Source organism: Epinephelus fuscoguttatus, linkage group LG12, assembly GCF_011397635.1.
Source record: "Epinephelus fuscoguttatus linkage group LG12, E.fuscoguttatus.final_Chr_v1".
NCBI lineage: Eukaryota > Metazoa > Chordata > Actinopteri > Perciformes > Serranidae > Epinephelus > Epinephelus fuscoguttatus.
Window position 1 is genome coordinate 12526923 of NC_064763.1, and position 11692 is coordinate 12538614.

General features: G+C 40.6%; 1 protein-coding gene across 1 annotated transcript; it reads right to left on the reverse strand.

Moving 5' to 3' along the window:
- Window positions 1–940: 940 nt before the first annotated feature.
- On the reverse strand, window positions 941–11168 carry tbl2 (transducin beta like 2). The gene is made up of 7 exons (XM_049592504.1): window positions 10969–11168; window positions 6922–7046; window positions 6447–6631; window positions 5197–5348; window positions 4645–4771; window positions 3817–3969; window positions 941–1667 (listed from the first exon to the last, which is right to left on the reverse strand). Exons 1-7 carry the CDS (start codon window positions 11093–11095, stop codon window positions 1208–1210), a joined length of 1329 nt encoding a protein of 442 aa, XP_049448461.1. The 5' UTR covers window positions 11096–11168; the 3' UTR covers window positions 941–1207.
- Window positions 11169–11692: the final 524 nt, after the last annotated feature.

Below are 11692 nucleotides of genomic sequence, written 5' to 3' on the forward strand. Positions count from 1 at the left end.
TCTAAATATAAATAAATATTTATAATAAATATTAGTTGTATAAATATAAAAGTTTCCACAAATACAGAAACATATTTGTAAACAAAAACTCTTTTTCAAATATAGAGCAGATGCACAGATACAGAAATCTAAATAATATATTTATAAAAACAAAAACACTCAGTGTACATAAATGTAAATCCACAAGCTTATAGAGGAGATTCAAAAATAAAAACCAGATTCACATCTCTCTTCAAAAGTTGTAAATATTAATAAGATATTTACATCTATTTGTAAATTAATTAAATGTATTCACAGATTTTCTTTTATTTGTGGACTTTAATTTTTATAGATCTGTTTTACATTTGCAAAATACTTTTTTGATTTTATTATTTTTTTTATATATATTTGTGGAAGGTGTTTTATATTTACAGTTTACATATTAAAACAGATAGTCAATCTGTTCAACAAATAATATTGAGACAAATCAATCTCCATAGAACTCATTAACGTAATATATTAACATAGAAAGTTATATTATTCTGTTTTTAATAAGTCAATCATTTAAGGCACTAATACAATCCGTTTTGAGAGTGCCAGGCCTCTCAAACATACATATAATTATATATATATATTTTTAGTATAATTCATATGCCAAAAAAATATTAATAAACAGTTAAAGATTAATTTGAATGAAAGCATTATAATTGTGATGATATAATAGTGAATTCTTTATGTAGTGAAAATCTGATAACGTGCCAGCCCTAAATAATTCCTATAGTGTGTGTATTTCACTGAGAACCGAACTGCCAACTTGTTGTCACAACTCCTGCTCTTACAAACATGTTTTAAACTGATATTTGAGATAAACTTCAGCAGATAAATGTTAAAACTCTGCGCAAATCCTTCTGCACAATGAAACACAAACATCAGAGTGAAGGAACAATGAGCCAAACACATGTTTCTGAGTGAAGGAGGACTTTAAATCAAGGGCTGTAAAAGGCAAATATAAAAACTGCCACAGCAGAGATCACACTTCAGACATTACTGGATATGAAACAGGACAAAAACACCTGAACTCAAACCATTTTATCTTTCCATAAAAAGACGCTCTTTATTAAAACAGCATGCAAACTCCATTTCTCCATGACCAGATCATTTAGTGGCAGACAGAGAGTTGAGGTTGAGTCACACTTTCACAATCAGAGGGGAGTTTCTTGGGTCTCTTTCAGTCAACGGGAGCAGCCAGCACAGTGTCCAAGGCGCTCTGAGCCTCTGTGATCTGCTGCTGCAGTCTCTGCTTCATTGCCTCATTTTGGGCCTTCTTCAGCATGTCCTGCATGTCTCTGATGGCCGCCCGGTAACCCGGGGCATTGTGAAACACTCGGATGGCCTTGTCTCCGCTGCACGCCAAGAAGCGCCCGTTAATGTCAAATCTGAGGTCGGTGATCTCCTCGCTGTGGACGCCGTGCAGCTCCTCCTCCAGCTGGCCGCTGGTAGCATCGTACATAGCCACGTTACAGCCATCGCTGATGGCCACCACACGGCCGTCTGGAGACAAGGCCGCCCGGCTACCTTCAGATGACGCACAGGGGACTGTCTTCAGGAGGTAAGGGTCCTGCTGCTTTTTGTACTCCACATTTGTATTCCACAGCTTCCACGTTCCATCTTTAGAGACGGTCACCATTCTGATCAACACAAGAAAACAATCACATACTGTGTATCAAAAACAAGAGATGCTGAGTGCGAAGACTGTGTGAAAACATTTGACTTATTTGCAATCAGCATACAGACATTTATGTCTTGTTTGTGTAAAATATGCAAAAGCCAAAGTCTAAAAACGTTAATAACAAGGTTTAAAAAGGTGTTAACAGACATATTCTTTAACTTTGGGCAGAGCCAAGCTGGCTGCTTCCAAACTTTATGCAAAGCTAAGGTTTTCAGCTGCTGGTTCTCCATTTTATATATTTAGCATGCAGACATGATAGATATCAATCTTCTCATCTTACTCTCTGAAAAAAAAGTAAATAGGCACATTTCTCAAAACGCCAAACTCTATCTTTAAAGTCAGAACACCAGCTGTGGTTACACGGACAATATTCCTTCAATCTGATTGAAATCATTCTGATTAGGAGATTCCAATTAACCGTTTACACAGACGTTAAATAAAGTGGTCCAATAAGATGAGCCTTCACATCAGGCCCACGGGAAGTGTGCTGAGATCTGAAGTCAATTTTTGTAGTAGTCAAACCGTGGTTGCACATTAGCAATAAACGATTGATCTGACTACTCAGGCTGTAACAACAACGTTACATAAGGCTAGTGTTTCAAAACAAAGGAATACATTTATGCATTAAAAACAAAGCACAAGCAGAGTGCGAAATATTATTGAGTTAATGAATATCCTCTGTCAAAATCAGCAGAGGGAGGGCTATGCAGATTGCTGGAAATCTGGATTCCCCTGCCTCAACACCAGATATCACTTTTAAGAGATGGCCAGGCAGAGACCTAAGGGTTATTGACCAGTTGTTCTGTGATAATGTTTTACAGCCATTCTCATATCTCCAAGACAAATTCTTTCTACCCCAAAGTGATATGTTCCGATATTTTCAGATTAGACATTACATCACAAGCCATAAAGATTGGAATAGAATTAAAAATGCTCCAACAAATGTAGAAACATACTTAATTAATATAATTAAACATCAGCTACCCAACAAAAAGCATGTTTCTCATATATACAGAAATCTGTTACTGGATACACCAGACAATACTTTTTATATTAAAATAAATGGGAGCTGAAGTTAAATATTATAATTGAGGATGGAGAGTGGGAAACAATGTGCAGTGGATGTCATAAGGGTACTAATACAGTAGTAACATGTGGAAGGAGTTTGATTGGAAGATGAAGACAAGGTTCTTTAAGACGCCTTCGGTGGTTTCCAAATTTGTAGATAACCCAGCTGCAATATACTGTTGGAGAAAATGTGGAATGGTTGGCGACCACTCGCACGTATTTTGGGATTGCCCAATGATGCTTCCTTTTTGGAAGGGGGTAAAGAGAGCGATAGATAAAGTTCTGGAAATTGATTAACTATTCACCCCAAGTCAGTGTCTTTTCGATCTAACTCCTGAAGACATGTACACCAGAGACCAAAAGCACCTGTTACATATACTCTTGATGACTGCTAGGAAAATGGTGACAATAAAATGGATGAATCCACAGCCACCTACAGTGGCACAGTGGAAACAGAAGCTGAGGGAGGTGTATGGAATGGAGGCTTTAACTGCTCAATTACAATTAAGGTCTGATGTCTTTGTGAGGATGTGGCCACCTACAGCAAGATACCTCTCTAACTGAGGGGAACCCCATACTATGCTGTAATGTCTTAACTGTCCATTTATTTATTTTTCAATCATTATTATTATTCAGCTTTCTGGGCCCCAATGGCTTTTTTTGTTTTGTTTTTTCGCACTGTCATACATATTCTGTGATGTTGTCAAGGAATGTTCTATATTGTGTTTTTACATGTTTAATAAAAATACAGGTCAAATAAAAAATAGGTTAAATAGTCACAAAGAATATATTTATTTCCACCAGAGAGAAACAACCTTATTAACGGTTTAAATGGTTGTTAGGCGACTAAAATTTTCCTATTGAAGAGATAATCAAATGTTTACACCACCCCTCCAGGCCAAATTAGGCCAGTCTCTACATGAGTTACTTTTATGTTGAGCGGGTTATTATTCTGATTATTGTGGAATATTAGGGTCCATGTAAACACATAGTGAGACACCTCTTTGGCGTTGTATTGTGATCAGAAAAGCTGTCCTTACTTGTGAGAGTCATTGGAGAAGGCGAAGGCGTGAACTCCTGCAGAGTGTCCCTTCAGGTCAAATGCTCGAGCCACTTCTCTGAACTCTCCTCCCTTCCCGAAGCACACCTCCCACACCTTCACGTCAGGAGTGAAGCCGCATGATGCTACAAACCTGAGAGCACAGAGATGGACACAACACACAATTGATTTGAAGGATTAAGTTCAAATCAGTGAGTCAGCTCAGTGACACTGACTTTGTTTAGCCCATGTACATATAACACAGACCTGTGGCAGAAAATGCAAAATCAAATGTGATGCCCAGGGCTTCTGACCGAACTGGTTTGGCTTTCAGACATTCTCACAGCTGAAGTACTGACCTAAAAGTTTCCAAATTGATCAATCAATCCCAACTGATCTCGTCCTGAATGAAGGGACCGATATGTTTATAAAATCATGTCCACAGGTAGCACTGCATACAGACTTATTCAGTCAAAAACAGTCTCATCTTCCACTTCTGGCACCCCACAGGCATGTGTCCTGAGCCCCCTGCTGTACACGCTCCTCACATATGATGCTCTGTGAGGTACCCCAGCATTCATATGGTGAAGTTCGCAGATGACACGACTGTGGCTGGACTGAGCTCCTTATTACAGAATTCAAATAAGAAAATGTCCACTTTTCAAGCTCAGTGACCCTAAGCAGGTTTGTTTTCATTCTGACAGTTTTCAATGTTGTGAGACAATAAACCACACAAAACTTGAAGAGGAGTGAATATGTTTTCTGAGAGAGACCCCTGTTTGATCCGTATAATGGAAGGTTGCAGTGATGAAGGGTGGAGAGGACTGACCTGCCACACGGTGAGATGGCAGCGTAAGAATTGGTCATCTGGTTAGTGTTGATAGAGGCCAGCACCTCTCCTTTCAGGTCCCAGATATGGATCGTGGTGTCGGTGGAGGCGCTCATGATGAACTTACCTGCAGAGGAGAAACACTGAATCAGCCCATCTTTGAATTACACATCTTTGAAGACAAACTAGAACATCTATCAAATTCTATTGAAAACATCTTTTATCACACAGCTTCATTTTAAAGATATTTTCTTTCTCAGAAGTAATTCTGCTCATGTGAAACCCTCAATAAATAAATGCCCTAAATAAAAAAGAAACTTGGTGTTTAGAAGGGATTAAAGTCAAAAAAAGAAAGTGATCAATGACAAATGGGTCGAGGGAGATCCTGAGACCTCAACCGCAGGCATAGGTAATTATGTAATTACTCTCTCTGCCAGAGGGGGGAGACAACAGCCCCGCACTGCAGCTTCAAACATATAACAATAACAATAATAATACAAACAAAAACTTTAAATTCATACATGACCTTGAGACATTTTGTGTGTTCTGTACCCGTCTCTGCGATGCCAATGTTGAGGATGGGGGCCTTATGGTTCTGTGGGAAGTCCTCAGAGGAGGCTTTGAAGGAGAAAGTGCCGTCCTCCTTTTTGATAATTTTAAAGATTCGGATGGTGTCTCCATTGGCCAACCAGGTGATAAACGCCCTGCAGTGAAAAGATGAGAGTCGATAAATGAGATGGTGAGATTATTACATGCCTAAAAATTACCTCAACATGAAGGAGTGACATTTCTGTTTGACATGTACAGATTTCTGCTGTAGTTATATCCAGTATGGGTGTGTTGAATGAACCAATTTGAAAAAGGATTAGGCTAATATGAGGAAGAACAAGACACCAGACCAAAGCAGTGGATGCAGAGGTTAACTCACTGTGTTGATGTTCAAATTTAGTCAAATCAGGTCTTTCTATAATCACCTCACTAAACTTTCCTTCATCTCTCAGTGCTGCTTGAGGTATAGGAAGTGGTTTAAGGACTTGGTTAGGTTTAGGCTTGTAGCTCTGATCATTAAGGTTTGAGGGCAGGTAAGGAATGCTTTATGTCAGTGAGGGTCTGCACAAGTACAGCAATGCCCAATGTCCAGCGCATGGTGTAGCACAGCTCAACTGGACTCCCTTATTTTGGGGTTTTCCATTTGCAAAAGTTGCAGAGAGGACCTGGTACCTTTTTGGTACCGTTAGCTGATACTAGCAGGTAGAGTTAAAACACTGCAGACCCCTGATTGGTCAGAGAGAATTGTCACTACTGTCGGGATACAGGTCGACCACAATTTTTTATTCACTCGATCCACTTTTTAAAAAATGGCAGCCCACATCACTATGCTGCACACGACATACATTTTGCCGTACAACCGATGAAGTGCGGACATTTATTTGTTTGGATGGTGATGAAAGGAGTTGGCGAGTGTCTCATTGAAGATGATGTTAGTTTCACGTGGCCTCACTATGGTGATCAACAGAGAATCCCATCTACTCTTTCTATCTGAGGTGGAAGACAACAAAGAAAAGGACTTGAGCTATGGAACTATGGAGCAGGATTTGGGGTTAAGAAGGTCACTGCATGGTTAACTGTGGGTTTTCAGTGCTTCAAAGCTGGTTCACTTTCTAAGCCAGATAACCCGACAGTATCCTGGGTATGATGAACTGGCTTCACGGTACAGGCCTCTGACATCGAAAGTGAGTTGAGAAGCGTCGTGCCAAACCATGCAGTGGAAATGTGGCATAAAAAAGAAGAGAGGGGGAGACCTGGAGTCCGGGCTGAAGCGGACTAGTGTGGCGTGATCCAGCTCCACATTGGCCCTCAGACACTTGTGTTCTCGCTCCAGGAAGTCTTTGGTGCTCCAGATCCGGACGGTGCGGTCGTCAGCACACGACGCCAGATATTTCCCATTACTGCTGAAATCCAGGCATGTCACGTTTGCACTGTGGCTCTGAGAAGTACACAGACACACATGCTTTAAAGAATGACTCTGGAGAAGGAGCCTAAAGTTAAGTGAGGCATCATTGGTTCCAACTGAATCCTTAAAACGCATCACAAATACTCTCAGTTGCTGGTTTTATTAACCATCTAGCTAAAATTGATGCATCGATCAGACACAGTCCTTTTGGAGCTCTGATGTGTTCATGAGTACAGACATGCCATTGAACAACAACCCCAGCGGTGCTCAGAGACTCTTACAATGTGTGTGTGTTTACAGTGTCACCGTGTGCTCCAGTTTACCTTCAGTGAAGCTGCCAGGAGTGGATGGCTGAAAGTGTGCTGAGAAGCTTTGTCCTTACGGCTGCGCTGCTTCTCCTGCTTCGGTTTCTTGGATGCGGCTGGGCCCTTCGACACACTGCCTTCAGCTGAGGGACAAAAGTTAGGATTATGAAAGAACATTTGAGGTTATAATACTACAACATCAATATCATGGGACCGAAACCAACTAAAATCTGAGGATTCTCGTCTCGTCACTCTTGCAGAAAGTCTGCAATAAGGAGATGGATGGATTCTGTAGCATCTGTTACAGCAACCCTGAGCTCTGAAGTAGTAATTATCATTTTATTAAATAATAATCATTTCAACATATGCTGCATGCACTGTTTTTATAAAAATCCCTTGTGCATTTTTGCAAATTCTGAACAAACTGAACTTCTGTTACAGAAACAGTTTAACTTTTTATAAATATTCATATGAACAACTATTTTTTCCACCTACTTGTATGAACATAATCACTCCCTGTTTATTTGTACTAGAACTGCAGGGATGAATACATTTTTTCTCAACTACATAATACATCACCAACTTCTCTGATAATAGATTAATTGTTTTAAGTCATTTTTTAAGAAAGAAAAAGTCAAAATTTGCTGATTCCATCTTTTTAAATGTGAATATTTTCTTGTTTCTTTCTTCCTCTATGACAATAAACTGAATATCTTTGTATTGTGGACAAAACAAGACATTTGAGAACGTCTACTTGGACTGTGAAACACTGATCGACATTTTTCTTCACTTTCTGACATTTTATGGACCAAACGACTCCTTGATTAAACAAGAAAATAATTAACTTCAGAGACAATGAAAAAAATTGTAAACTGCAGCCCTGATTTACACCTGTTTTTGTTCAGCTTTGACTGCATATCTGTTTATATCTTTCTACTTGTCATGGTGCCCTGTGACAGTCTGGTGACCTGCCCATGAAATACTCGCCTCTCACTCAGTGTCAGCTGTGATAGGCTCCTGCCCTCACCCTCGCGACCCTTAACAGGATAAGCAGTTACAGATAAAGAATGAATGAATGAATAATCGTCCTTGTGGCTGTAAGTACACTGCAACCAGTGTCACATTTCTTGTATATGTACACACACACACACACACACACACACACACACACACACACACACACACACACACACAACCATTCATTCAACCAATAAAAAGAAGAATGAAATGATTCAAACTTCCATTTAGTCGATATCCACACAATGTTGTACAATAGGGGATGTTAAGATGAAAGTAACTCACAGCGCATCTCAGCCCTGAAGAAATCTCCTAAGGTGAAAACTGTTGGGAGCAGGGAGGAGGACTTTTAAGAGGCTTAAGAGGAGAAAAGGGTGGAAAGACGAAGAGGTCTGAGACATATTCTGGATGACAGTGAGTAAATGAAATGCGGCAGATTTGATCCTGCAGGGAAAATGTTTATGGTTGATCTCATTAGGGATACGCACACACTTCCCACCTAACACCAAACGCCAGAAATAAAATGATCACAACATTAAGAGAGTTGGAAAACTGGAAAAATGCAACAGTGATGACCTTTCCATCAGCAGAGTGATCACACTAACAGTGACAACGCTTTCACAGTCTTGTATTGTTAGAGCACTGGTCTTCCATGTGGAAGGTCCACGGCTTGAATTCTGCAGAGGTTGACGTTAGCAAAGGCATTTCGCAAGAGGTTCCCACCGCCAAATTAAACAAGATAAGATTCCTTAAGGAGGCTTCAGGATAAGGAATCTGAGCCAAGTCCTCAACGAGGGCGCGTCTCAAGCCCTTTGTAGACGGGAGGTTCTAGACATAAAAGCGGATTCATATTGTGATGCAGTTCATTTCATTTCCACTTGGTGTCCAAACTTTGCAGGCTCAAAAAAGACAACCAATAAACATCTGTTAAAAAAGTGTCATACTGAGCAACAGGACCAACACACCTCCTCACTAAGATAAAAGTTTCTGTCCCTTCCTCGCTCAGAGTTGCTCTGAGAACTTTCCTAAATCACTCCTAAACTAAGACTCCTTGTTAAAGGGACATTGTGTAACATTTTCAGTTGTTTATTGGCAAAAATGGGTGTCAGCATTCATAAATATGTCATCATTGGTGTATTTTTACCTCTACCAATAATTTGACTTATTCTTATAAAAGGAGAATTTCGGATTTGTTTGTACATTGTGCAGGTAAGTCGTCTGGGGGATTCCATAACGTTTCGCCATCTTGAGAATACATCCGCCAGTAAGGGACATACAGCCCTTCCTTCGGCGAATTAAAAAAAAAAAGGTTCAACATCGGAGTAGCCTTTCCCGCTGTTAGCAGCGCAGTGATGCAAGAAGAGGGATGAGGTGTGTGAGGTTGAGCCACCTGTCAGTTGTCAAAAGACAAGACGTGATTGGTTTATTTCGATTTACACCCGCCCCAACAGTCCTACGTTGTAAACATAGCCAGCATGGTGAGGAGGGGGTTGTCAACTTGCGTCGTGTGTGTCTGTGTAGGAGCCTGAATGAATACTCCATGAAGTATCGGATGACATGGTTTCATCAATGTTATCATAGCTTTTTGGTACACAGCCGCTACCGTTGTTGCAATACACGTTTGAAACAGTGAGGCGCTAGAGTGCGCTATCAGTTTGAATGCAATATATGATTTCAACGTTAAATGGGAGAAATTCCTACACACTATGGCTTTAAAAATGTTTGGACTAAGTTAGGAGCTTTTTGAGAGTGTTCTCAGTATATTTGTGAATACAATCCCAGGGGCCGTATTCACAAATATTCTGAGAACACTCTCAGAGAGCCTAAAAATATTTAGTAAGGAGTCTTAGCTTAGGAGTGATTTAGGAGAGTTCTCAGAGCAACTCTAAGCAAGAACAGGACAGGACCGTTTACCTTAGTGAGGAGGTGTCAGTGGACCCTGTTGCGAGGTATGGTGCATTCTTTTACCAGATATGATTGGTTGTCACAGACTTGCCCTTTATTGACCCTGCAGGGTGTGGAGACTCAGTGGAAATGAAATTAACTGCTGACTGCATTGTCATTGTTAGTGTGATCACTCTGCTGATGAAAGGCTGCGACGGACTCAGTGCAGCAGTGATGACTGCTGCACTGTTGTGTTTTTCCAGTTTTCCAAATATCTTAGTTATGTGATCATTTTAATTCTGGCGTTATAGCGTTAGGTAGGAAATGTGTGTGTGTTCTAATGACATCAACCACACATATTATCCCTGCAGGATCTAATCTGTAGCATGTCATTTACTCACTGTCATCAAGTGGAGAATATTTCTCTGACCTCTTTGTCTCTCTTAGGAGCTCTTTTAATGGCCAAGAAACTTATCTTCACAAGGACCTAGTCTTAACTTTAAGGGGAAATTGTAAGAAAACGTCACAATTAAAGGAATTTTCTTAGAATATCGTCACTAGGGGCAACTCTAGGAAGCTTTGAGAATACGGCCCCTGGTGTTTGGAGGTTCCTTTTCAGTATCTCAAATAAAGGGTAAGTAGAATGGTTTAGCAAGGCAACATGCTGTATGTTAATTCCAGGTTGTTGGAGTCATTATTGTGCACCTGACACTGAAACAGGAACCTGGTCCTGGTTCAATCTGCACACATTATGAAACTAAGCCTCCACTTCTTCTTCTCTCCTTATTGAACTGTTGCTCTGCAGTAAGTCAGGTTGTACAGTGATTTATTCTTCATGTACAATCAAACCTTTCATACTAAATGACACCTACTCCAAATTGAACGCCAAAAGCTGCCATCTCATTGGTCCGTCAGTGTAACCTTTGCTGATTGGCTAACGACAGGTGACAGTCGCTCAAAGTTCCCTCAGTTTCTTAACAGATTCAGCAAAGTCCGCCTGTCAGTATGAGCTAGCAGGTGCACCCTTCACACTCGTTATTAATGAATGAATGTATTAATGAATGAATGTTAGAGAGCACAGAGACAGTGACAGAGTTGGTGACTCACCACCCTCCCTCCTCTCCAACAGCCAGCTAGAGTTACGTTAGCTCGTGAGGCTCTTACCGGCAAACTCCGCCGCCTGCTCTATTTCCTCTCGTATTTCTTCTTTCCGTCGGCCCACCGCTAATGCGACCAGTATAACCAGTGCTCCCAGTAACAACGTCAGGGCGAACAGCGCGGCTACCTCCATGTCGAAAGTTTCCTGCCACGTACTTTGCACTGCTAACGTCTACTTGGCTACTTCTCGCTACTTGGGTACTGCGCATGCGTCCAAAGCTTCTTTGTCTTTTTCGTCGATTATATTGTGAAGCGGCAAAGTCGGATACTTGGAATTATCGCCACCTAGTGGACTGGATCTTAAATTATAATGCATAAGTTAAAAAAAACACAATTATCAGCAAAATGTACTGAAAATATGAAAAGTTAATGTTCCCACTGTGCGGTAAAATGTCAGTGTTTCACAATTATATATGAAGTTTTTGGATTAATGTTACTGCTGTATTCATGTGTTCTATCTTACCGCTGTATGTTTAAAGGGATAGTTCAGATTTTTTGAAGTGGGGTTGTATGAGGTACTTATCCATAGACGGCATATTACAGTCAGTCAGTCAGTCTATCAGTCAGCACGCCTCCAGTTTGGAGAAGCAGGCTGGAGTCTGACATTTTTCAGGTGGGACTGTTTCTAGGGGGTAAAAAAAATGCTTTGCTGACCCCTTCACAGCAGTACATTGCTTAGCTTCCATGTCAGACTCCAGCCTGCTTCTCCAAACTGGGGGGCGTGCAGACT